Source organism: Pteronotus mesoamericanus, unplaced genomic scaffold, assembly GCF_021234165.1.
Source record: "Pteronotus mesoamericanus isolate MK-2021 breed Mesoamerican mustached bat unplaced genomic scaffold, CSHL_Meso_final contig_221, whole genome shotgun sequence".
In the NCBI taxonomy this organism is placed as follows: Eukaryota; Metazoa; Chordata; class Mammalia; order Chiroptera; family Mormoopidae; genus Pteronotus; species Pteronotus mesoamericanus.
This window is the reverse complement of record NW_026555092.1, coordinates 17,599,555-17,626,902: the sequence shown is the minus strand read 5'-3', so window position 1 is coordinate 17,626,902 and position 27,348 is coordinate 17,599,555. Positions and strand designations below refer to the sequence as shown.

Sequence of the window (27,348 nt, the reverse complement as noted above, 5' to 3'; positions counted from 1 at the left end):
TAGCTAATACCTACCTGTTCCTTTAGGGCCAAGCCTTTGTGACCACCCCAATCTCCTTCATTATGCCAATTCCTTCCTATTTCCTCTCATTATCACCTTATGTTTTTCTATCATTGAATATATTGCAATTGGTAATTAAATTTATCTGTGTATTTGTTTTATTGTCTCTTTCCCCAAGTAGACAATAAGCGCCAAGAGAAAAGGAATCTCTTGTGTTCACTTGTACCCCATTGGCTACCATAATGCTCAACTCTGTGCCCCTGCATACGGCTCACTCACTTACCTTTCCTGTGTGCCCTTTCAGGTTTGAGATGTTCTCCAGGCTTGTGGTGGTAAAAATATGAATCACATTTCCGTTGACTGCGGCAAACAGGTGACCTCCATTGCTAAAGGCACACTACAAGGAAATACAGTCAGAGAGCAAGCATGAAAGAAAGGAGTAGTCTCAGCGGAGGTCACAGTGAAGAGCTCCTTTTCTCAAAGAGTTCAGGCTGAAATCATGTGTGGAGGTGGGAACTGGGAAAGGGTCTGAGAAATGGCCGACATTTTCAGACCCTTTCACGGGTCCTGTAGCTCACACTGGCCAAGGCACTGACATTGCCATGTGTGCTGAGTATGAAGCTGCTTGCATCATAGAGTAGAGCACTTATTTTGTCTGTACAAGAGGTTTCAGAGTGGGGAAGAGATTCCTGGAATCATGGCCTTGTTTCTGCAAGTCATCTCGGGGAAAGCTGATGGACCGCTTACCGCCTCTTCTGCTTCTTTTCCCTGACTTCTCCTGGTCTCTAACCTCGCCTTCCCAGTTGTGACCCTGATTCTGTGATAACCTTTTCTTTTTAAAAGATTTTATTTATTTAGTTTTAGAGAGAGGGGAAGGGAGGAAGAAAGAGAGGGAGAGAAACATTGATGTGAGAGAGAAACATCCATTGGTTGCCTCTCCCATGTGCCCTGACTGGAGACCAATTCTGCCTCCCAGGCATGTGCCCTGACCATGAATCAAACCAGTGACCTTTCACTTTGCAGGATGACTCCCAACCCCCCAAGCCACACTGGTCAGGGTGTAACTTCTCTTTTTCAATGCTTTTGTATTACTCCACAATCACAGGCAGGACTTACCACAGGTGGGCTCTTGTAAGGCTTTGGGCTCAATGAAATATCTTGGTGAGAATAAGAAAAATGCAATAGAGTCATATACTCAATAAGTTTGGTGGGAGAAGAATTGGATTTTTCTTTTTTCTTTTTCTTTTCTAAAGCCACTAAAGTTTTCTAAGATACATTTTGGTCCCACCTCCCTAGAATGTGTTAGATGATATTTCAACCTTGGCCTTCCAAGCAACTGGACCTTTATCTCCAGCAGTTCTTACCTCTCTGCATCCTCTGACAGAGTACTCTTTGAAAGAACGTATATCGTCAATGAGTAGATTCATAAGGCATAGTTTGTCAGCAAACCCGACTACAATGAAGTGACCAGATGGATGGAGGCTGATTGTATATGCCTCTTCTTGGTATTCTTTATAGAGTTCCAGGGTGCTGTGAAAAAAAAAAAATCAATGATTGAATCGTAAGTCGAGCCTGCTAAATCCCTCGAGCCCTCCATTGTATCTGGTATGTAGTTTTATCACAGCACTTAAGATACTTTATTGTTTGCAATGATTCTTCCTCTCTTTCCTAGCTTTGGGTTACTTGAGGATAGCGTCCAGCAATGCATATGGCAAGTAGGGGGACTGGTCAAGGGGTAGTCTAGTGATACTGAGTGCACGGCTCCATTTAGACTTCTCGCATCAGAAGGGCAGCACATTTTATTTTTCAGCAGCCCCAGCAGCTGTCTGCAAGAACAAAGACCTTACAGTGTGGAGCCAGTCCAGGTCAGATTCTCAGGGGAGCTATGCCAGGAGGAAAAAAAAAATCACTAGGGAGTTGAGGGGGGTTGTGGGCAATGAGGAGGAGAAAAAGATAAATAATAGTCTGGTGAGCTCTGTGAGGTCAAAAGCAGATCTAGGGGGTGTGAGGGGTTAGGAAAGCAGGAAGGACATAGGAGGTCATGAAAGAAGGTGAGCTACTGGGGTGTTAGCTCCATGTCCCCAGAGCCTAGCATTGTGTCTGGTATGCAGCAAGCACTTAACGAAGCCCAAAGTAATTTTCCAGCTCATGCAAGAGTGACACGAGAAGGTAGGTTGACTGACTTAAATTTTTTTCCCAGCTGAAAGCTTCTAAGTAATTAAAATTTAAAACTCTCTAAAATAATTCCCATGAAAAATGTAACAACCCAAACCCTCCATATTACAGTATCAAAGCCTTTTATTCCTTACTTTGACTCATAATTCCAGATGCGAACGGATCGATCCAGAGAACAGGTGGCAATGAAGGGTTTGCGGATGCAAGTAGCTAGACCAGTGATGGATGCTGAGTGTAATGGGTACATCAGATACTCAAAGTGGGCAGGCTCCCCCTGGAGAATCGTACAGAATGAAATCCGGCGGAGTAAGCAAAAGGCTGGCTGTGCACTTCAACCCTCATCACTACCCTTGAACGTGAGTGAGCCTGAGCGCACAGAAATCAGGCTGTGAACAAAGTGTTGATTATTAGGCATATTTTCCTGAGCCACTATTATTTTAAAACATTATATCAATGGCAATAAAATATTTTATTCCATGAATATACTAGAATTTAATTTAGCCATTTGTGTACCATGGGAACATTGAAGTGGTCTCCAATTTTTGTTATTTAGGAATAATTAGACTAAATTTCCTTGCAGGTAAGTCGGTGTACCTCTCTGATTACTTCCTTAGATACTGCCAACATTAAGCTTTTTTACGGTAACGTAAGTGCCTGACAGTCAGCTTTTGATTGTCAAGACATCCGGTTGAAGACATTCATCTTGAATAAACATATTGCCGGCTGAATGGAGCAGCAAAAGAGCCAGATAAGGAATTAGGCTGTTCTCTTCTTTCAGAAAACCCTGGGTAGCCTGGGTACCTGATGACTTCAGTGACCCCACTTCTCTCTTCCCGCGCCCTAATTCCCACCGTTGTGCTGTAAATTACGCACTAAAGAATGAACCCCCAAAACCCTAGACACCCCACCCTTGGGCTCTAATAAAGGCAGAGACCCAGGTCAGCCCTCTCTACCTGTGACCTCTTTGTGTGGCCCCTGGGCATGCGTGCTGTGTCCCCACCAGGACCTGTGGGTAATGAATCTTGTTTTTCAAAGTTCCCTGGTGCTTTTTGCTGAAGTGCACCTGCGATCATAATAAGGACCACAAAGGCCAGTCCTGCCACAGTGCTGGCCCCTGTGAGGGAAACATGCAGGCCTGCGCCAGGGTCTTGGGTTTTCCGAGCTTTATAGCATCACTGTCAATGGGTTGGGACTGACACAATAGATACATCTCTAGCGTGGAGAACCGGGAAACATGGCGTGAATGACTTCACAGACCTTGATAAGTACCGCCAAATTGCTCCCCAGGGAGGCCGTATGACTCTACCTCTGGCAGTGCTGAGACTTGGGTGAATGATTTTAAATTAAAAGGTATCCTGTTACACTGCTTGTGTAGGTTGCAGATGTCTGCCATCAGAGGCCTTATCCCTGGGACATCTGAATGGGGAGTGATGATGGGAAACTTAAGGAGGGGTACATATTTTGGGTCTGTTCACAAGACAAGGCAAAGGCTGAGATGCGAATTCCCTCAAATTCTGGCCCTCCCCCACTTATAAACATATCTGTGTCACGCCACCCTTTCCTACTATCTCAGGGAAAGAGGTGCTATGCTGGGTGGGGGGCAGGCACAAATTATAACCATTTTCTCCATCTATTATCCCTTCTTTCTCCAATACCTTCAAACTCCCTGCCTCCATTAGCACATTCCTAGAGCTTTTTTTGTTTTTTGAAGGATGAGCAAGAACTAATACGGGGAGGGTGGAGGGGGGAAGTGTTTCAGGCAGAGGGGCCAGCATTTGCACAGGCCTTTTCGCAGGAAGGAGCATGCAGATTCACGGTGATTGGAAAAGTCCGCCCTATTAGGTGGAATGATGGGGTGAGGTTGGGGAGGGCAGCAGGGCCAGACCATGCCCAGCCCTGTGCACCCAAGTTCGGTTCTTCTCAGAGCCCAGGGAGGCCCCTGCAGGATCGCAGCTGCGGCGGCGGCGGTGGTAGAGGATGCGTACCTTGTGATGCCCAGCTACAGGTTTTGAAAAGACCATCGTGGCATCGAAATGCAGTATAACTCAGGGACAGGAAGGCAGAGCGTAAGCGTGGAGACAGGCAGAAAACCCTCACAGCCGAGGAGAGAAAGTGGAAACGCTCCCCTTGGCAGAAGCTCCAACTCCTGTGGCCTAGATCTCTCCTCCCTGGCAGACTTCCTCCTGAGAGGCCCTGCCTGCTCGCAGGGGGAGAGGCTCTGTGGGATGAGCTCACCCCCCCAGACAGAGAGAGCGAACAGACTGGAGAGCAGGCCACCAAGAGAGACGTTTTGCACTCACGTGAATCGGTTCCCCCAGACAAAATGATAAAAACAGTGTCTCAATCAACAGGTTAAAACAGCCTCGGATTCATGGTGACCCTAAGTACAGGTGGACAGAAAGGCCCCACCGGAGAGCAGCAGCCAGGCAGCTCCATCTCCTTTACTCACCTCTTAACTCCGGGTAAGAGGCCACTTCTTTTGGAAACAGCCTGTGTCCAACGATTGATAAATGAATAAAGAAGATGTGGTGTATACAGTATATGCTGTACAACAGAATGCTGCTCAGCTATTAAAAAGGTGAAGCCCTCCCATTTGCCACAACATGGATGGACCGTGAGGGTATTTTGCTAAGTAGAAGCCAGGTGGGTGCCCTCATGGAAGAGACAAATACCATATGACTTTACTAATAAGTGGTATATTTTTAAACAAACAAACAAAAAACAAAAAAAGCCCATAGAGTCAGACAACGCTTTGCTGGTTGGGGGGAAAGGGAGGAGGGACGGCCAAATGGGTAAAGGGGTCAAGTGTATGGTGATGGGTGGAAACCAGATTTTGGTGGTGAGCATGGTGTAGTACAATACAGATGCTGAATTATAATGTTAGACACCTGAAAGTCGTATATAATGTTACCTCAAGAAAAGAAAATAGGCCATCTCTTACAACCTCCTGCTGAAAATATGTGGAGAGGGGTACCCAGAGAGGTTCAGTTCAAAGAGATTTGGCCAAAGTCACATAGTAACTTTTAAGAATTGGTCCCCCAAATTTTGATAAACTCATTTGGTGTATGATACTTTCAAAATGCTCTACTGGATAGTATCTTTTAATAAAAAAAAAAGAAATATAATTGACATATAATATTGTATTCTTTTGGGATATACAACATAATGATTTGATATATTAGTCTACCAGTTTTTAAATCCACTCAGATCTCTGTTAAAAAAACAAACAAACAACCATTCTCTCTCTTTAGCTTCATTTCTACACCTTATTCTATGAGGCTAGTATTATCCTGATACCAAAAGCAGACAAAGGCATCAAGAGAAAACCTACAGACCCACTGTGTTATGAATATAGATGAAAAAACCTGGAAGGAAGCATTGCTGGGAAAGACGGACCTTGCTGATCTCCATCAGGGACATGGTGATGCTGTAGAGCTGGTTCTTACTGGTGCTGGCAATGAGCATTTCCTCGGAAGGGCTGAAGCACAGGCAGAGGATGTCCTGTTTGTCAGACTGACTCGAGTCATTGCTCTGCAGGTCCACTGGAATCTGCCCGAGACGTAAGACAGCTGTCAGTGATGTCCCCGTGTTGTCGGTGGGCCCTCGGGCTTTCAGAGTTCTCTCAGATACTCTGAACTCACAGGCTCCCAGACCAGCATGGCTCTGGGATCCACCTCAAAGGTGGAGAATGGAGGGCTTGAGTTGCCTCTGTTTCTGTGGGTTTTGGATTCACCTTCAAGTGATTAGTGGTTGAATAATAAGACACCGGCCTACATAAAGATGATCAATCTACACATCTCAAGTTGAGATCTTCTCTGAAGACAAGCGTCAGTCTAACTCTCACTCACTCCCAGTCCTGTTGCATTCATTTCGGACGTGTTGTAAACCCGTGCCGGCGCCCGCCTGCACCAGTATGCCGGCGTGCACTTCAGGTGGCATAGGGGACGGTGACAGCCCTTCTTCCACACGGGGTGGGAGACAGGACAGAGGAGAGAGAAGGGGTCACACAGCTCCTGCCAGCAGCCTCTGAGAGGGCCTGTAGTTCCCCGTAGACATTATAAAATTAGATTTCCTATTCCCTGCTATTGCTTTTCTTCTATTAACAACCACACTTCTTGAAAGGTTGGCCTGCACAAACCATCTCCACTATTTTATCGCACACTCAGTTCTTAATTCCTTATAATTTGATGAATAAATTTTCCTTCCACTGCATCATTTACTGAAACTGTCCTCATGCACATTAGAAACTTCCTTATCGCCAAAGCCAGACGTCCCTGCACAGTCCTCATCTTCGTGACTCTTCTAGACCCTGCAGCAGCGATGGCAGCACGTCCCCCCTGGGGTCCCAGACACTGGGCTCTTGTGCTTGCCTTCCATTGCCTGGAGTTCTATCTTGCTACATGTCCCCTTCACCCTTCTTCATGTAGTCAACTCCGCCTGCTCCACAAGACAACGAAGGCTCCGGGAACCCGTCCCTGGCCTGCCCTGGGCTGGGTGGGCGCCGATGCTCCCTCAGCGTGCCCATAGCACCCGACAGTTCTCTCTCTTGGCACATTTACCACGCTGTGTAGAGTGGGAACCCGCAGACTGAGGACCTTGTCTGCGTTGCCCCGCTGCTGTCTCCCACAAAACCTGAAGACACACAGGTTTTGCTGGTTTCGGCCGTCATCTAAGTCACTCAGTCAATAAGTAGCAGAGTCCAGTCTAACTCATTCAGTATGTTTTTAACCACTTAATGTCCAAAGGCCCTGAATGGCCCCCATTGTCTCTCATAGGCTTGGTTACTGTTCTTAAGCTTATTCTTCTCCACTCAAACAGGTTATCTGCTGAATTACATACACCTCAGGCTGGCATTTGAGATCTTTCACCTGCCTTCGCTGCCATCTTTTCCCTTCAAGTAACTTTAGTCCCTCTCTACTGGGGAACAGGGAGTATCCCAAATATACCACCTGTTCCCTGAAAGTGGAGCTTTAGCTTAATTTGTTCCTTCCATCTGGAATTCTTAATCTGTTTCTTTCTGTCAGATGTTACCCATCTTCTAAGGCCTCTCCTCAAAGATTATCATCAAGAATAAGCCTTCCTTGTCCTTCCCCAAACAGATATGACCTCTCTCCAAACGAGTGCGTATCACTTATTCCACACACATTCACTGAATGCTTACTCTCGGTGGGGTAGGATGCTGGGAATTAAATATCAATATGTGTCATAATAATACCATTTTTATGGGAACACTAATGTACAAAGAAAGAATAGAATTTGCCAAGGTTCTTTCCTAGGATTCAAACCCAGATCTTCCCCATTTTAAATCCCGGTGCTGTCCAACCCACCCCAAATCTGCCCTCAGGGCCAATGGCTCAAGTCCCCATTTCTGCTCAGCCCAACAGTCCCTCGTCTCCCCATCACACTCCTTGTCGGTGCCCTGCTGCTGGAGAACAAGTGTCAGCAGGACCCCAGTTCTGCTTCTTCTTCCCCGCCTTACCCGGATTTCCCTGCTCTCGTGATAAACGTCCTTGTCTTCCATCTTCTCAAACAGTAGAACTCTCCCCGGCCCAGCAGAACAGGCAAACCCCTTTGAATAGGCTGCAATGGCAAACACCTGGGGCAAGGCCATCTGGTTGTGGCTGCTGGATACCATGACCTGTTCATAGGAAGGGACTGGGGAACTGAGCGTCGGAAATTCAATCAAGCTAGAAAAAGAAAATGCATGTAAAATTTACAGAGGCAATCCCGAGGAGACGGATTCCGTTAGGGATGAGAAAGAAGGGCTCTCCGTGGGTGTGGGAGAAATGACCCAGAGCCAGTATGCTACCCTGTGCCCTGGGAATGCTACATAAAAGCCAAAGGAAGACTGGAAGGTGGCACATTTGTTTCGTAGTCTCACAACCCTGTGTGGTCACCACGATCATTGCTGCTGTTGTTGTTAATTATTATTATTTTAATATTATCCTCATTTTGGTGTTTAGAAAAAAAGTGGCTCAAGGAATTGAGTTTCCTAAAATCACACAATTAGTAAGTGGAAGAGCTAAGATTTGAATCAAGGTGTCCGTTTCCTCCCTCCCTCCCTCTCTCCACCCCTCATTCATTCATTCATTCACTCATATAACAGTATTTATTGGCATTATATTGTGTGAACAACTCCATGGAATAATGGTAAATGAGATTGGTACAGTCCAGCCTTCAGAAGCTTACAGCCAAGGACAGTTACAGAGAAGGTGCACCTATCAGAGGCGAGCAGAGGCTGGGCTGAAGAATGAGCAACAGCATGTCAGCTATGTGCATGTGACTATGGAACTGAGGTGCGGTGGGGGAGAGCAAGGGAACTACACATGACCAAGCCCAGAAGCAAGAGCACGCACGAGGCATGCATGGTTGATAGAGGCTGGAGCCAGTGTACTATATGCAAAGAAGGGTCGGAGTAGCAGTGACAGGTGGACCAAGTTCAGGAGTCTGTGCTTTATTCTTAGTGCCCTGGATCCACCGAAGGATTATGAATGCAGCAAACTGAAGGGCATGGAGACTTAGGAAACTCTTAGCCAAGTCACAACAGAAAAGGAGATGTCACTGGCATGGGGGATGGTGAAAACAGTGAACCAAAAGTTATTGAAGAAGAAGGACCTACAGTATGCCATTGTGGCTGAGGGCTCAGGCTCTGGAGTCAGATAGATCTGAGTTCGAATACTGACCCTGCTACTTAATAATGCTATGATCTCGGATGAGCCAGTTAACCTCTTTAAACCTCAGTTTCCTTGTCTATAAAATGGACACGATAGTAATATGTATTATATAAGGTAAGACTCAAATGAGAATAAGTGCTCAAGGGGGGTGGCTGAGTGGAGGAGGTGAAGAGGGGAACAGTAGGACAACCGTAATAGCATAAACAATAAAATATTAAAATAAAAATATGTTTAATTGTAATAACAATAAAATTAAAAAGAAAAAATTTAGTGGCAAGAAAGGAACTTTTTATCTGTTAGCTGTAGTGAAAAAGGAGACTAATTTCTCTAAATCTTGAATTTCAAAAGACTTCTCAGACTTCTTTTAAATAACACCCATAAGACACTTAGCACTACAGATCTCATCCACTTAATTTATGATGTGTATAATAAAAAATTAAAAACCTTAAAAAAATAAAGTGCTCAAGGCAGCGCCTAGTATACACAGCGGCACAATCCACTCCGAGTGGGGGATTGTTGGTTGCAGCAGACGTAAGACCAACAGCTCCCTCCTGAGCTCCCGCTTTAGCCCATAGTCTTCTGTCAGATTTACTGATGACACTTCCTTGCACTTCATTGCTCTGTTGCCTCCTGCTGAATTCTAAGGTCCTGGAGGATCTGTTTCCCCAGCACTTAGCAAGATGATTTGCACATTGCAAGGGTTCAGCGGACATTAATTTAATTTGCTCAGTAAATTAGGCAGCCATTAGAAAAGAACGTTTTGAAAATCTGTAGTTTTGAGGACTAGCCATACTAAAATGCTTATAAAATGAGGTTAGGTATAAAAATAAAAAGAACTGTATCTAGTTTATGGTCATAACTGTCAAATCTGTGTTTGAATACAGATGAACACTAGAAAGGCAGAGGGAAAACAAAAAGTTGCTTTTTAAAGTAGAGAGGATATGAGAGATTTTTAAAGAATGCTGGTTTTGGTGTAATGCTATTAGCATGATGAGGATATTTTTTACAAGGGCACCAGCCCAGGGGCCGCCATTACCTCTCTGATTCCTGGATCACCTCCAGATTCTTCGTCTCACTGGTGGGCTCCTGGACCATGATACTTGTCTCCCAGCGCTGATCTCCAGACTCAAAGAGGAAAAGCCTGCCTGTATCAGTGCCAACGACAATCTTGTCATCAGATACCCAGGCATGGGCTAGGTAGTTTTGGGGTTCTCCCCTCTGAAAGTTGATTTGCTTCAGGGTTCCCTCTGTAAAACGGAGAAGCTTGAACATCCCATTTCCAGTGACACAAACCTGTGTGTTATCGTGAGGACTGAAGCTCACCTGTAAAATGTTAAAGAATAAAAGACCAAGATTTATAAAACAAATCTTGATGGAGTTATTTCCCATTTTGCTAATCAATATTTTTACTTCGGGTAGCTCAGAGTATCCTTGAAACATCGTTAAGTCACACACTTTTGATACTGTATTTGATAAGAGCACAGCTCTATCCATACTTATTACCTTTGTGGGGCCTGTTGTTTTAAACTAGGAAATGTACAAAAGTCATTTTACAAAGGCCAAAAACCAAAACAAGCAGGTCTTGACAATGACTGAACACTGTGTCAGCAAAATGGAATGAAAGCTCTGCTGGAAACACACAAACAGGAGGACCTGTTCATGAGCCCTGGCAGGTTTATGCGCCCTGTCCAAGCGGAAGGAACCGATGTCAGGGACTGCTCTGTGGTGTCCTACCAGCTGAGCTTCCTTTTTCTGCCCTTATCACAATGCACAGTAATAGGCAGTCAACCTGTCACCCCCACTAGATGGTGAGCGACTTGAGGGGCTGTGGCTTTTTCACCTCTGTACTTCCAGTGCTGGGTTCCTAGTTGACCTCCAACAAGTGTGCCTTGAATCTGTTGGAGTGAGGAAGCGCTCTGCTCTGAATGGGGACGCTGCAGCAGCCTCACTGCGGCCTGGAGGAAACAGTCTTCCAGCTCTACCTGATTCTGTGAGGGGCCTTCTGATTGCTAATTTCACCTTCAAAGTTGTCTCTTACTAGGGAGGGAACACACTGGCTAAACGATGTGAGTGCTCTGGTCCTGATGTGCTGGCTTATTCACTGGCCTCTTGTGAGAATAACTGAGCCTATGTCTGAGACACTGATTAGCCAGCATCTCTGAACATAAACAGAACTGAATTCCTGAAAACTTGAAAAACTGGATTCTAGATGCTAGACTGTGTTGACTGCACAAGATAAAAGTCCTTGGGACCCACTGCCTAAGCAGAGACCAGCTTTCTAACAGGTGGTCTTTATTTTGCCTTCAAACCACAATAGAAAATTCTGTTCCCTATATAATTGCAATTTCGTTGAAACGTTTTTAAAGATCTACCACTTCCCATTACATCCCTGAAATCTTCCCATTGCCTAGCAATGCTGCTGGAAAGACGCCAGAACCAGAAAGCGAGAGCGAGTTTGATCGTTTCACCTCTGCGTCCAACGTGTGACCAGAACACAGTTCTAGGCCAGAGTAAGAGACTAAATTTAAAAATGCATGTTAAGAAATTAGCACTGCTCCTAGTAGATAGAAAGCATTCGATAAAAGACAGCATATATATATATATATATATATATATATATATATTTATAATTTGCATGATACTTGTTATACTGGGAGGTACCTGGTAGACAGTGTTGTTCTGAGAGTCAGTTCTAATCATGGCCATTACTTTCTGTTTTTCCCACAGCCAATAGACAAGGTTGGACTCCGGAGGTGATGTTTGAGTCAACAGGTATTTGGAGTCTGGAGAAAAAGCCATGCTAGTAAATTTTTGAACTGGGAAGTCGAAATTATTAAGGATTTTGCGCTTCCGGCAAGGGACGGATGACAGTTCATAAATGGTGATGACAGGTTTTTCTTGCACTATCTCGGACATTGCAAGGTATCGCCGATTAGGACTGATGGACAATGCCAACATGGCTTGACTCTTGTCTGAGCCTGCAAACAGGTAAAAGGAAACAATGAGGGTAGATTACCAAGATTCAACCTGGACCAGGCACAGTGGTAGGCTCTGCTGATGTAATTGGAGCAAAGTGCAGATACAGGTTATTGTCAACCCATGAAGTTCCTTTGTACAACTATATCTGAGGTATTATGAAAATGATTGGGACGGGCACCTCCCCAAGGCTGAGGTGGGAGGGGGACCGATTCCTGATGGCAGACAAAGTGAGACAGGGAGGGGAATGCGGCAGGTGGCAGAATGAGCAAAGGTAAGGATGTGAGAAAGCAGGATCTTCCTGGAGCATTGCATGCAAGCCAGGGGTGGCCACAGATAGGCCTAGAGGAGTGGAGGAGGATCGGATCATGCAGGCCCTTATGCCCTGAGTGGGCAGCACTCAGTACTCTCCCTCTGCTTTCAAAGCTGGGATGTTAACTACTGGATTCCTCAGCCTCCCTTGCAGTTAGGTGATCTATGTGACACTCTGGCCATGAGACAGATGCAGAAGTTTGCTGAACTGGCTTTATGGTAAAGCCTTTGCTTTCTTGAAAACGAGGAACAGATGCATTCTATTCCCCTTTCCCTGGAATATAGAGGTGATACCTGGAGATACAGCAGTCATCTTACAAGCATGAGGTAACAAGCATAATGAGAGCTATGGTCCTCTACATAGCAGTGCCTGAGGCAAAGATTCAAGTGCAAATACTCTGTTTGGGAAAGGCAGTCAAGGCCACAGTATGATTTTCCAGGGCCCTAGGTACTATTGCTTTCAGGAGCCCTTTCCTCCATTAAAGAATGTTAAAAAGTATATTTTGTGATTGCATTGGTATAAAGAGAAATATATCCAGGCTGGATTCATTATGATACATTCATTATTATTATATTATTTTTTTCCTGATTTTAAAATAAGTTAAAATTAAAACATTTTCTTGGGTCCCTAAATATATCATCATGGGCCCTCGGCTCTGTGTCTACTGTGCTTTGTGGGTAAGTCCTCTGTCTCAGTTAACAGCAACTCCATCATTCTCGTTAATCAGGCCCAAAACCTTGCTGCTTCTTTTTCTCTTCCACCCTACACCAGGCCTCTGAGAAAATCTATCCCCTCCACTTTCAAAATGTATCCAGGATTTGATCTCTTTTCACCCTCTCTGTTACCTACATCCTGCTCCTTTACACCATTGTCTCCCATCTGGATTATAGCAATAGTTTGTCAGTTAGTCTCCTGCTTCCTCCCATGCCCTTCCTTAAATCTATTATCTATAGAGTTACCAAAATGAAGCTGTTGAAACAGAAGTCAGATCATGTTGCTCCCTGTGCTTAGAGTCCCTCCATGACTTCTCATTTCATTCAAGGTGAGAGCCTGTGACCTGCAAAGCTCCATGTGACGTTGCTCCCCCATTATTTCTCTGCCTCACCTCTCACTCCCTGCTCCTCCATTTTCTCCACTCCAGCCACATTGGCTTCCTTGCTATTCCCTTAACACACTGAGGACCCTCAACTCGGAGCCTCAAAGGTGAAAGGCAAAAGTATAAAGCATAATAGAGGTAATAAAGGAGACTACATTAATAATCTTAGGTTAGGGAACAAAAAGAAAAACAACATTCCTGAAAAAGACACAAAAAGGAAAAGTTTCATGAACTTCATTAAAAGTAAGAATTTCTGTCCATCAAAATACCATGAGGAGGGAGAAAACACAAGCTCCAAACTGGAAGAAATTATTTGCATTACATATATTTTACAAAGTGTTGGTATACAGAATACAGAAAGAGTGCTCATAAATCAGTAAGAAAATTACCCCCAAAATCCCATAGAAAAATGGGTAAAAGACATGAATAAGGCATTTCAATGAAGACTAAATAGGAATAGCCCATAAACATGTGAAAAAAAATATTCATCCTCATTAGTAATAAAGAAATGCACACTAAACCCAGTAAGATACACTTTCTCAATCACTAGGTTAGTAAAAAATTGGGAAGTTGGACAAGCGTTGGTGAGATTTTGGGGGAATGGCAAGTCTCAAGCACTCCTGGTGGGAGTATAGATTGGTACTATTGTATCACCCAGTAATTTTAGTCTTGGCTGTGTATATCTTGGAGAATCTCTCCACCAGCGGACAAGCATACATGAATGCAAAAATTTTATACTGGCATGGTTTGTAGTAGCCAAAAAAAATGTTGTTTCCCAAACTTCCATTAACACCAGAATGGACAGACATATTTGAGACATTAGATTCATAGCATGGAACACTATGTAGCAATAAAATGAACTCAGGATGCAGGCAATATGTATGAAGATACGTGATTTCAAAAGCATGATGTTGAACAAAAGAAACAAATCATAGACTCCATATACTATGATTCCATTTATATAAAGTTAATAAATAGCAAAAACAAGATGTAATGGGGTTACACACACGAGGTCTGTCCAGAAAAAGTCCAGCCTTTGTTAAGGTCCCAAGGTGTCTACTTTGAAGGGGACTGAGGTGTCATTGTGCTATGTGCAATGTTTCTTGTATCTTCTTCAATAAATATCTCTATTTTTCATAGTAAATGGCTGGATACCTTCTGGACAGGCTTCATATATGGTAAAATTATATGCAACAAAGAGTGGAAAGTGGTAATGTGATTAAGTTGTGGAAATCATGTACATCATCAACAGGACCAACATGAACAAAGACAAATGTAACATTATACCTATGATTATTTGTAACGGGATAAAATCTCCATTTTCTTCATCATACATGAATTCAAAAGGTGCTGGAATGAGGGTAGTGTACTGTGGAAAACTGTGTCACATAACTCAAAAGGTGGCCTTGGTGATGACAAAGACAATGATACTGAAGAAACATGAAAAGAGACTCTAAAATATTTTTTTCCATTAAATCACAATGAAAAAATTACTTTTAAAAACATTTATTTATGTTTAATCGAATTTATTGAGGTCATGTTGGTTCACAAAACCATGCAGGTATTAAGTGTACAACTCAATAAAACATTATCTGCACATTTTTACATGAAATGCAAAGTAGCCACGTATTTCTTCTACATTTAGAGAACTATATACGTTTATTCAAGTTGGCCAAAAAACTTTTCATTCAATCACCGTGTTGGAATTATGAGGTTATATTTGTCACATAAGGTTAATGTGTCAGGATGGAAAGGGTTTTACCTGGAATGAATTTTTGCCACTTCTGATCTATATTGTACTTCACACAGTAATTTCCTGAAGGAAATATAATGATCTGTTCATCGAAGAAGAAGATATTGTTGCTCACGTGGGATCGAAAACCAAAAGAATGCAGCGAGAGTGCAACCACGGTCGACATGGTCCCTGGAAGAAGAGTTAATTCAGTGTAGCCCAAGAGCTGCAGGTGAGCTTGAAGCGCAACGCCGCGCCCCGCCCCGCTCCACCCGGAACACGCCCCTGACCCCGCCCCCAGGGTTCCTCTCGCGTCGCAACCCCCTCTTCCCCCAGTGCCTCTCACTCTCACCCCGGGCTCGGCTCCTGCTTCTCCTCTTTCCTTTGTACCCTTGAGGCTTCCTGCTCCTCTGGATGACTATGGGGTACCCCTCTCTCACCTTTCGCTTCTCCTCTCGGAATCACCAGACCACACGTGTACCCAGGGGGAGTGTTCGTACGGATCCCAAGCAACTTGGGCACTTTCAGACGCCCTAGCGGTTCCTATAGCAACGGAAAACCGGAAGTGTGGATCTGCTTCCGGAAGCGGAAGTCCGAGCAAAAAGTTCAGCTGCAGCAGTGGGTTAGTGGCGCTTTGCGTCCACGTGGAGCAGCGTGGTGAGAGTAGGGGGCTGAAAGCAGGTGGCAGCGGCGATAGGCGCCCTTTTCCAGGCGTGCGGGCCCCGGGCTACTCCGCTTCTTCGGTTAGTGTTGGATGTGCGCGCTGCGAGATGGACAGTCCCCCACTCTCAGGCTCGGACTCGGATTCTGAGGATTCTTTCGTCACTGACAGGGAGGTAAGTGTCAGCTGAACTTGGGCGGCTGGGCGCGGGAGACGGCTTTACTGCCCAGGTACTGACCGCCGATTGTGCCCTGTAGTTGCAGGACGCGTTTTCCCGAGGGCTCCTGAAGCCAGGCCTCAATGCCGTGTTAGAGGCTCCGAAAAGAGCGGTGAACGACGTGGTGAGCTGGGGCGCCGGGTCGGGGGTACTCGGAAAGCGAGAGGAGCACAGGGTGTGCCTGGGTGGCTGAGTTCTTGTCCGAGGAAGGACGCAACATGGGCGTTGTCAAGAGGGTCAGTTAACTGTTGCGGTGTTGGGGGGTGACACTTTGTCGATTGGCTGGGCTTGGGAGACATATTGAGGGTTCCCTTCTTAGGAGCTCAGTGTCTGAATTTCTTAGAATGGCCTGAAGCAGTGTTTGACAGAATTCAAGCGGGATCTGGAATGGGTTGAAAGGCTTGATGTCACCCTCGGTCCGGTGCCAGAAACCAGTGGACCTCAGTCAACACCTCAGAGCAAGGATCAGAAAGCTGTTGATCCAGAAGATGACTTCCAGCGGGAAATGAGCTTGTACGTTTTCAAATGTGGGAGAAGCTGTGGGTCCCTGTGCTACCGGGCGGGGGTTGGGGGGCGGGCGGGGAGGCGGATGGAATGATGAGCCTGTACTCCTCAGAAGATAGAAGAAACTCGGGAACAAGGAGGAAGCCTTCTTTTGACCAAAAAGAGCTAAAGAGTGTGTACGTGCGTGTGCATTCAATTATTAGAACAAAAATTTTCTTATGGAAGGTTCTTATGTGAACTTTTTCAGTAACTACATAAGAATTCATAATTGACATTAGTTTGTAAGTTGATAGGTACTTTTAGAATTGTCGTTCTCTTAAACTATTAATTTATTTTCAGCAATAATCCTTGCCCCCCCCTTTTTAAAAGTGTACAGTTACATTTCTTCCAGATATCAAATTAATGAGGTTTTCTTTATTACAGTTTTTGTTTGTGTGTTCTTGCTGGTGAAGGTCAGATGTTGAGAGTCCTTCTGACCTGGGGTAACTCGTGAGAGGCAGTGAGAAGGAATGTAAAGCCTCCCTCACTTAGTTTATTTCACACTGTCCTACATCCACAGCTACCGGCAGGCCCAGGCTGCAGTGCTTGCGGTATTACCCCGCCTCCATCAGCACAAAGTCCCTACTAAGCGACCCACTGATTATTTCGCAGAGATGGCCAAGTCTGATCAGCAGATGCAGAAGGTAAGACACAGAGAAGGTTTTGTTTTGTGTTCCTTTTTATTTTTTCTGGAAAGCTGAGGCTTTGTACTTTTAAGTATATTTAGCTAGCTAATCTCCTATTTGTTTAAAAAATACTAAGCCTAATAATAGGGGACCAGTTCTCAGAGGACAATTATTACTTCTATTGTCCACTTCAGACTTATGCCAGTCACCAGCAATTAGGTAAATATAAGGATGACTTTTTCCTAATTTAAACAACTAAAGGAAGGAAAAGTAGTGGAAGAAGTGTGGTCCCCAAGGTAAAGATGGCCTTTTCGCATTTCCTAGCTGGCATGATCATGGCATAATGTGTAGAAAAAGTACATATCTTGTTCTGCATTGGCAGGGGGCAAAGCTACAACTTGTAGATAATTCATTTTCTCTGAGCTTCAGTTTTCTGTAAAATGAGGGATTCAGTTAGGGCTCAGAGGCAGTATAATTTAGAATTAGGTAGAACTTGGTCCTTACTTAACTTTGGGAGGGAGAGAATTGCCAAAATCTAATCCAAGATGTGTTGAAATAGTTCCCTTGGGTCTCAAGCTGGATGGTGGAGAGCCTTATCTTGGTGGTACTTAGGGAAGCTAATCTAGAGATGAGCTCAGGCACATCTCTGTGCATTCACACTGACAACTGCTCACCCTTTAACTGAAATGTGTATGTCTGATGGAAAAGGCTAGGTGCGTGGTATCTGTTGGAGTTTTTAGTGTGTATCTGTGTATATTGGAGAAGGGAACTGAGGCTGCATGCAGGTTTAATCTCAGCCTGCAGACAGTATGGATGGGCAGAAGTTAGTTTCTCTTTGCAAAAATGCAAGCAGGCAGTTTTGTATAATGGAACAAATGGCACACTAGGATTGGGAAGGCTGTATTCAATTTCCAGCTTCACTGCTGATACGTTTGGTATCTTATCTTGGACAAAGTGTTCAGTCTTTGGGTTGCATTGCCCTCATGCATAAAACCAGGGTCTTGGAAGGGACGATTTACAAGGTTCATTTGAGCTCCATAGTTTGCAGAACAGGAATATCTGTTTCCTGCTCTGGTGCACCCAAAGGAGCAGTCATTCCAGATTTAAATAACGTAAGCTGACAACATTTTGTGTTTTAGATTCGACAGAAGCTGCAGGCTAAACAGGCCGCCATGGAGAAATCGGAAAAGGCTAAGCAACTTCGAGCACTTAGGAAATACGGAAAGAAGGTGAGAAGGAAAGTGGTGGGGGATCGAATGAGGCTAAGTGTGTTTGTCAGGCCAGATTTCTGTGGTCTGAGTTGGTTCCATGACCTCTATGTGTTCGATCTTGTGTTTGTTATCTCATAGTGGAGCATAGTATTCATTATCACAATCTTTCCTTGACACTAGTATGTTACCAGGAGTAGTGTGGTAACTGTAGGCAGGTCATTTACTTCTCCAATTTGCACTTCTTTTTTTTCAACCTTTTAAAATATTTTTTAATTTTTTAAAGATTTTATTTATTTGTTAGAGACAGGGAAGGGAGGAAGAAAGAAAGGGAGAGAAAAATTGATGTGCAAATGATTGGTTGCTTCTTGCATGTCCCCATCTGGCCTGCAACCCCAGCATGCGCCCTGACTGGTAATTGAACCAGCAATCTTTTGGTTTGCAGGCTGGCGCTCAGCCCAGTGAGCCACAACCGGGGCTCCAGTGTGGACTTCTATACAGGGAACAGTTGCGGGAGTCCAGATCAGGGGTCTCCAAACCTGATCTCACAGCAGAATCACCTCTGGGGAAATTTTTCAACAGATTTCTAGGCTTAAGTGTCTCTGGGAATCTGTGTATGTTTTCTTCCTTCCCCCCAAAGCTTCTCAGATGACTTCAATATGTACCTTGGTTTGAGCATCACTGGCCTAGATAATTTAAAGTCCTTGAAGGAATAATATCGATTGGTCATTCAGTCAGAGAGAAAAAAATGGCACCTGTGCGTTTGAACCATGACTGTCTTGAGTTCTAAGGTAAAACTAAAGCAGGCATACCATGGAACGTTTTTTGGTTTTTCTTCTTTATTTCACAGTCACTTAAGACAGAAGATGACAGGAATTGAAGTTAGGGTTGTGGGAAGAAATGTGTGTGAGGAGGGTTATCGTGGCTGTTAAAATGTTGTCCATATTTTGGACATAAACATTGTGACCTGGGCTGTGAGCTGCTGTCCGCACTTGGAATCATTTCATGATAGATCCTCAGTGGCGTGAGATTAGACTAGCATCCTATCCTCTGCAGATGGGCAGCTGTGGGTTTACTGGATTGAGCGGGGGGGTCAATGGCTGAGATCAGCTCAAAAACATGGGCAGTTGGTTTAACACAAATTATCAAAAGCAAAGAAAAATTCAATCAGGCCAGTTAGCTCACTCTTACTGATTTGAGGAAATCTTAGAGCACTACTTCTGGGCTGGGGATGATTTTGCTTCCTGGGGATCATTGGCAATGTTGGAGACATTTTTTTGTTGCCACATCTTGGTGGGGAGTGTGCAGCTGAATCTAATGGATAGAGGACAGGGAGGCTGCTAAACATCCTACAGCGCCCAGGACAGGCCGCTAACCCCTGACAACATTCTCCTGTCCGAACTGTAGGTAGTGTTGGGGTTGAGAAATATCCCATAGAGTAAAAGCATCTCCTTTTATCCTTAAATCTAATTTTCTTTTTCACTTTTTGGGGAGATTGTTTTTTTCTGTTGGTACTTTCATGACTAGTAACAGTAGGTTAGGTATTTAATTGGCCCAGATACAGTTAATGGGGAGAATTGGATGTGGACTGATACATGATTTGCTACAGTTTTGTAGGCAGGATTGTGTAATGGCAGAAGGGTGCAGACTGCCTGCCTGTGAATCTCAGCTCTGTGTGACTGGGGCAGGTTACCACCTTTCTGTGTTTCATTTTCAGGGATGTTAAGAATTTCTCAGAAGCTGAGCTGAGAATGCACTTAGAACCTTAGCACAGTCTAGGCACACAGTAAATGTTCAGAGGCGGTGGTGGTATTATCACAGCGTTGATACTGGGAGAATACAGACAGTTGCAGTGATGGCTTGGAATGGGTGTAACAATACTATGTCCGTGTCCCAGGTACAAACAGAGATTCTTCAGAAGAGGCAGCGGGAGAAGGCACACATGATGAATGCCGTTAAGAAATATCAGAAAGGTTGGTATTTCTCTCTTCTAAAGATACAGGGGGCAGGGTCCCTGCTAATTCTATCACCTGGTGCTCTGGAGCCTTGATTGATTTGTTTGATTGGACCTAAGGTTTGGGAAGGGTGCAGGGAGCAAGATGTACCTCTTAAAATCAATTCAGTAAGCAGTAATCTTCTTTGGATATTTAAGGTTTTCTTAAAATGCAGTGGCACTAATCAAAGTACTGCTTCACTCCTAGGCTTCTCTGATAAACTGGACTTCCTTGATGGAGATCAGAAACATCAGAAACCTGTCGCACGGGGCTCGAAGGAAGGCGCTAAAGGCCAGCAGATGAGGAGAGGGTATGAAGTGTCTGGTTTGCTTTGCGGCGGGCACTGGGCAGCAGGTCATGGGTATGGCAGGGGCTGCCGGAAGGAGCAGCCTCAGGAGAGTGTTGCTGCGGCCTGCGGCCAGGGCCTACCAGGCTATGTGATGGTCCTTTCGCCATGTCAGACTGAAGATGGAAGTAAGGTGATCTCAGGATTTGGCCCATTTGAGTGAATGTTTAGTAAAACTTGATTTTGCATCTTATAGGGTGATGGGTAAGAGTACAGCCCAGGGTTCAGATCCAGACTCTGCCCCTCATTGGGAGGGTATCTTTGAGCAAGCTACTTTACCTTTTTAAATGTCAATTTTCTCATCTATGAAAATGAGAAAATTGTATGTGCCTCACTGTGTTATAAATATTAAAAGGGATGATGTCGTATATTATTATTCTTTTAAGTTCACCTTTTGGCATTCCTGGACACAAGGCTTTGGGTAATGATCATTTCTGTGTAAGGTAGTAAATGCTATGATGAGACATTTAGGGGGTTGTGTGGAGGCGTATCATAGAAATATCTGACCTGGTCTACGGCTCAGGGTTTGGGGATCGCTTCCTGGAGGGGGATCCCACCTGAGCTTGGTCCGAAGGATGAATAAGAGTTAACCAGGGGAATAGGAGAGACGCAGGTTTGGGGAATAAGGAAGAACACAAATGAGCAAAAGCTTAGGGATGAGAACAGCAGGTGTGTGTGTGGGAACAGCAGCATTTGGGATCGCTGGGAATACGGTGTGAGGCATGAGCCATGAGGCGTAGCTGGAGGAGGGCCTGAGCTGAGTCACAGAGCTAATGTCTGTTTGCCTTGTTGAGAAGCTTGAGTTTTATTCAGTAGGCAGTGGAGAGACACTGATGGGCTTTACTCAAAAGAAGTAATGTACAGGTCATAGTCATGTTTTCTTTAAAAAAATTACAGTGGTCCTTGTGTAAATGATAGACTTGAGGGGCAGGTAAATTAATTAGGGGACTATTAAAATCCAGATGAGCGACGATAATGACTTGAAAGTGGTCATGGGGGTAGAGAAGAGAAAATAGATTAAAGGAATATTCAACAGCTCAATTAGCAGGACTTGGTAATTGAATTGGGTGTAGAGAGTGAATGCAGGAAGAATCAAGGCTGACTGCCAAGTTTTAGTTCACCTTTGGTTTTAGTCTGGTGTCTGGGCAAATGGATAGTATTTACCTCCCGTATATATGCTCTTTAGGGCATATGTACAGGAGGTGAAACCAGGCCAGAAAGGGAGATTACATGTGATTTTGGAATGCTGAGTTTCAGATTCCTGTGAGATGACCACTTTTAAGATTTATTACATTTGAATGTTAACCATGTGTATATATCCCTGAGAGGAACAGAAAGAATTGAGGATGATTTAATAAGATTTAGTAAAAATAGAAAGCTTTTCAAAGATACTTGATGGGCCACAAAATACGTGGATCCTTTCCTGGTCCTCACTTTGTTTGTTTTCCTGCTCTGGTGGTTAAACCTGTAAATAGACGAGCTGTCCGATGGGTTTGTTGAGTAGCAATGCAGGGCCAAGGATGAGATTCTAGGTAACAGTGTTGTCTACTGTTAACCTAGACAAAATACTGGGGGTATTATTGGGCCATAAGATTGATCAGGATTTGCAGGGCTGAGGGTGACCTGTGAAACTGCCTTTTTCCCAGTCCCAGTGCCAAACGTCGCTATAAAAACCAGAAGTTTGGTTTTGGTGGTAAGAAGAAGGGCTCCAAGTGGAACACTCGTGAGAGCTATGATGATGTATCCAGCTTCCGGGCCAAGACAGCTCACGGCAAGGGCCCCACGAGGCCTGGAAAGAAAGGATCAAATGTAAGTGAGCTTGGCTGACCAGCTGAGAGGCTGGATGAGCCTCCTCTCCCAACCCACACCCACCTTGCTCCCTTTCCGTCCCTGTGCATCCTGATCAGGGGGCAGAAGGCCAAACTGCTATGTGACCACCTATGGTATTTCTTTTTCTGTAGAAGAGACCTGGAAAAAGGACAAGAGAGAAAATGAAGAGCAGAACACGCTAAGCAGCATCTTTAAAAAAAAAAGGATGAAGACTTGGGATTTCACAATACAATTGGATCTCTTATGTTGGTTTCTTTTTGTAAAAAAATTTTTCATTAAACTAAAAAGTGCTGAAAGAAACATACCCTTGGGTGAAAACTCAGAACTAAAAGACTGAGAAGCTACTTTTACGTATTAAGTAATACTTCTATTTGTTGATAATAACTTAGACATTGAGTCCAAATTTTCTTCCTTTTATGATAGATGAAGATTTAACACCCCTCAATTCCTCTTTCTCATCCTCTCAAATAGTTATATCATGACTATAGATAAATCAATAATCAGTATTTATATCATTAATATCCTTTAAATAGCCATCACTGGAGAGCTCAATGAACTATGATAATATTTCCTTTGTGTCACAGGTTTTGCTTTTTCCTTGGATTAATTGTCCACTTAAATTTTTCTGAGAGCCTAATTTTCCTTCTATATCATTATTTTTTTCCTAGATGTTTCATTGTTTTATCTATCTTATAATTTTCCTGCTGTAACCTAGGTGTGTCATACTACTGTCACCTTGTCCCTTTTCTAGGCCTTCTAGGTTGGATCCACTATTTCTTGGACCCATATTTTCATGTCTTAAGCCATGCCTCCTTTTGCTCTATACCATTTTATAGTATCTTCCTAAGAAAGGGAACATGGGAGGTGAATTTCTTATCTCTACATTTCTCGAATTGCGTTTAATTTGGCTGGTATGAATTTCCCGAGAATGTGGCAGGCATGCTTTGTCTTACAGCCTCCTGCGTTGAGACACCTATGCCCTTATAGTTCTCATTCTTGTCTCTGGAAGCTTTTCTTGTCCCTGATGTCTGAAATGCCATGAGGCCATGCCTTGGTGTGCGCTTCTTTTCATTCTTTGATTAGGGTGTTTGGAAGAATGTGAGGTCCTCAGTTCTGGTAAATTTTATGTTGAATAGCTCCCTCCTCCTTTCTTTGTTCTCATTCTGCAGTTTCTGTTAGTCAAATGTTGAACCTCTTCTAAGTTTGTATTCATATTAAGTTCTACTTTGTGGGAAGATTTCTTTGATTCTTTTTTCTAATAATTTTACTGAATACTTATTTTAGTGTTCATTTTTCACCTTATACCCAAGAGTTCTTTGTTTTCTAATTAATCCTTTCTCACATCAGTTTACTTCTATTCTGTAAATGCAATCTCCAATCATATCTCTCAGTATATAAACTACAGTTTTGGTTTTTAAAAGAGGTTTCTTCTGTTTCCTTCATTCCATTACCTCAGGGTCCCCACACCCCTTTCTGTACATTTGGGTTTCCATTTTCCATGTCGAGTTTCCAGTACAAAAAGAATGAATGTAGCTTCTGTAAACTAATTTCACATAAAATTTGAGCAAAGAGATCATATTTTTAGAAAATGAAAATATTTCTCCCTGGCCTATTTTTGACTGTCTGTTTAATATTAGCAACTGGGGTAAAACATAGCATTTCAAATAAGGAGTCATAGATTTAGTTAGAAACTTTGAATTATGTTTGGAATATATTGAGAGTTTTAAGGCAGGAGAACACAGGTTAACTGCGTTTCACAAAGATAAGGCCAAAAGTAAGTGATCGGTGCTATAGACATTCCAGCCCTCAAGCTGTAACCTGTGTAGACACTGTTAGTCCTCATGTCTTAATTTTTTTAAAAGATTTCATTTATTTTTACAGAGAGGGGAAGGGAGGGAGAAAGGGAGAGAAACCTCGATGTGCAAGAGATAACATCAATCATTTGCCTCTTACACGCTCCTAAGTAGGGACCTGGCTTGCAACCCAGGCATGTGCCCTGGCTGGGAATCAAACCAGCGACCTTTCGGTTCACAGGCTGGAATCCAATCCACTGAGCCACCCCAGCTAGGGCTGTTCCTCATGTTCTTTAAAATACCATTTCTTACATTGCAAGGAAGCAATCTGGCAGTTCCCAGTAACCAGGAAAGGCTATTCTTGGTTTGCTCATTTCCAGTATGCATTGTACTTTAGTTCAAGTACAATGAAATAACAGCAGTTTCGCAACACGGTTCCAATTTCAGTTATCAAAGTATTGTTAACTGTGAGTACTTGCAGAAAGCAGAAACTTTTCTATTAGCTTTTCAGTCCCCAAATCACTATATGTGTTACAGATGCATAATGACTTCAAAATCTGTAGGTGATGGTCCTTGCACAGACAGCAACATTGGAATTGGGTTGTTTCTGTGCCTCTGTCGCCCAGCAATGAACCTACACGGCATTTTACAAAAGCAGATAATTGAGAGAATCGATGAACAAAGATGAAAGTGCAGTAAAGAAATGAAAAGTGAGGCTGGAAGCAGAATTTGAAAAGCATGCAAATGGAGTTGAACCATTACTGAGGTGGGTGTGGTGACACTGGTGTTCACTGCACTGGACGTGCAGCCGGAGAACGTAGGGACATGATGAAGAAAGTGATGGAGAGGATGAAGACATCCCAGAAATAACAAGAGGCACTGGCAAAAATACCCGCATCGGAGCGGCCCTTGGAGGTATTTTGTTACATTCGAGGTAGAAATGACTAAATGTTGGAAGCAAATCCAAACTTAGAAACAAGATTATTTGCAGAGGCATAGAAACAGTGCCTGCTCCTTGTCATGCATAATTGGAAAAAGGAGGCAAACACTTCTTTAAAAATAGGAAACACTTGATTCTCGATGTTTTAAATTGCAGTCTACTAAATAAATAATAGTGTTAGTTTTTCATTTTCTAGTGCATTTTACAGTAAGATGTTTACTAGTTGGACAAAAATTTTAAAAGTTTATTGCCATGAATATATTTGAGGAGAGCATGAAAAGTGGACTAGTTGGTAATGGAGAGAGGTGAGTCTATGATATAGTGTAAATTATTACATAGATTAGGTTCCAGACTTTTTCATCACAGTGTTGTCTGCTGTGAAAGTGGCCATGGTCTCTCCTACTTGTTTAAATAGAGAACCACCTCCTGCTTTCACCTCCTCCGCATCATAATTGTGCATCAACTCATCTCAAAAGGTATGCATGTATAGTTTTCACTTTACTCAGCGGTGTAGCACCACAAAATGACCCCTGCTCCAACTATGCCAAGTAATCTTAATAAATTTTGACAGTGTTTTTATTTATTTTTAAAAATATTTTTATCGTTCAAATACATTTGTCTCCATTTCCCTCACCACCGCTTTCCCCAGCCCCACCCTCTCCCACCCTCAATCCTTCCCCCACTTTGGCTTTGTCCATTAGTCCTTTATACATGTTCCTTGACCCTTCTTTTCCTTGATGCCCCCCTCCCCCCTCTCCTCTTGTTGCTGTCTGTTTTTTCTTTCAATGTTGCTGGTTATATTTTTCTTGCTTGTTTTGTTGATTAGGTTCCACTTATAGGTGAGATCATATAGTATTTGTCTTTCACCCCCGCTTATTTAGCTTAGCATAATGCTCTCCAGTTCCACCTATGCTGTTGCAAAGGGTAGTAGCTCTTTCCTTCTGCTGTGTAGTACTGCATTGTGTAAATGTACATAGTTTTTTGATCCACTCATTTACTGATGGGTAGGTTGCTTCCAGCACTTGGCTATTGTAAATTCTGCTGTTATGAACATTGGGGTGCATAGGTTCTTTTGAATTGGTGTTTCAAGATTCTTAGGGTATAATCCCAGCAGTGGAGTTGCTAGGTCAAAAGGCAGTTCCATTTAAAACTTTCTGAGGAAATTTCACACTGTTTTCAACAGTGGCTGCACCAGTCTGCATTTCTACCAACAGTGTACTAGTGTTCCCTTTTCTCCACAACCTCGCTAGCACTTGTCATTTGTTGATTCTGACCGGTGTAAAGTGGTATCTCATTGTGGTTTTAATTTGCATTTCTCTGATGACTAGGGATGCTGAGCATCCTTTCATATGTCTCTGGGCCCTGTGTATGTCCCCCTTGGAGAAGTGTTCAGGTCCTTTGCCCATTTTTTAATTGGATTGTCTTCCTGGAGTGGAGTCATGTGCGTTCTTTATATATTTTGGAGATCAAACCCCTTTCTGAGGTATCATTGGCAAGTATATTTTTCCATACAGTTGGTTCCCTTTTCATTTTGCTGATGTTTTCTTTAGCTGTGCAGAAGCTTCTTATTTTGATGAAGTCCCATTTGTTTATTCTTTCCTTTATGTCCCTTGCTTTAGGGGACATATCGGTAAAAATATTGCTGCATGGAATATCTGACAGTTTCCTGCCTATGTTCTACTCTAGGACTTTTATGGTGTCATGACTTATTTTTAAGTTTTTTATCCATCTCAAGTTTATTTTTGTGTATGGCGTAAGTTGGTGGTCGAATTTCATTTTGTTGCACGTAGCTGTCCAGATATCTCAACACCATTTGTTGAAGAGACTATTTTTATTCCATTTTATGCTTCTGCCCCCTTTGTCAAATGTGAATTGACCATAGAGACATGGGTTTATTTCTGGGCTTTCTATTCTGTTCCATTAATCTATGTGTCTGTTCTTATGCCAGTCCCAGACTGTTTTGATTACAGTGGCCTTGTGATATAGTTTGATGTCAGGTATTGTGATCCCTCCTATTTTGTCCTTCTTTTTCAAAATTGCTGCAGCTATTCAGGATTGTTTATGGTTCCATATAAATTTTTGAAATGTTTGTTCTATATCTGTGAGATATGTCATTGGTATTTTAATAAGGACTGCATTAGATCTATAAATTGCTTTGGGTAGTACGGACATTTTGATGATGTTAATTCTTCCAATCCATGAACACAGTATATACTTTCATTTA

At 43.3% G+C, this 27,348-nt stretch overlaps 2 protein-coding genes across 2 annotated transcripts in view; one reads left to right on the top strand and one right to left on the bottom strand.

The window, feature by feature from the left end:
- Window positions 1-15,153, bottom strand: part of CFAP57 (cilia and flagella associated protein 57) — a 54,881-nt gene extending 39,728 nt beyond the window's left edge. The window contains exons 1-8 of the mRNA XM_054571607.1: window positions 14,997-15,153; window positions 11,511-11,827; window positions 9,886-10,172; window positions 7,655-7,862; window positions 5,572-5,724; window positions 2,310-2,449; window positions 1,365-1,530; window positions 284-397 (exon numbers count right to left, since the gene is read on the bottom strand). Coding sequence (XP_054427582.1) covers window positions 284-397; window positions 1,365-1,530; window positions 2,310-2,449; window positions 5,572-5,724; window positions 7,655-7,862; window positions 9,886-10,172; window positions 11,511-11,827; window positions 14,997-15,153 — 1,542 coding nt within the window. The remainder of the gene's footprint in view (window positions 1-283; window positions 398-1,364; window positions 1,531-2,309; window positions 2,450-5,571; window positions 5,725-7,654; window positions 7,863-9,885; window positions 10,173-11,510; window positions 11,828-14,996) is intronic.
- Window positions 15,154-15,386: 233 nt separating this feature from the next.
- Window positions 15,387-23,151, top strand: EBNA1BP2 (EBNA1 binding protein 2). The gene is given in 11 exon segments (XM_054572212.1): window positions 15,387-15,391; window positions 15,435-15,540; window positions 15,542-15,802; window positions 15,885-15,968; window positions 16,188-16,357; window positions 16,908-17,031; window positions 18,153-18,242; window positions 20,119-20,194; window positions 20,423-20,525; window positions 22,208-22,370; window positions 22,523-23,151. Coding segments are annotated over 11 exon segments (1,233 nt in total). The 3' UTR covers window positions 22,574-23,151.
- The last annotated feature ends 4,197 nt before the right edge of the window (window positions 23,152-27,348 follow it).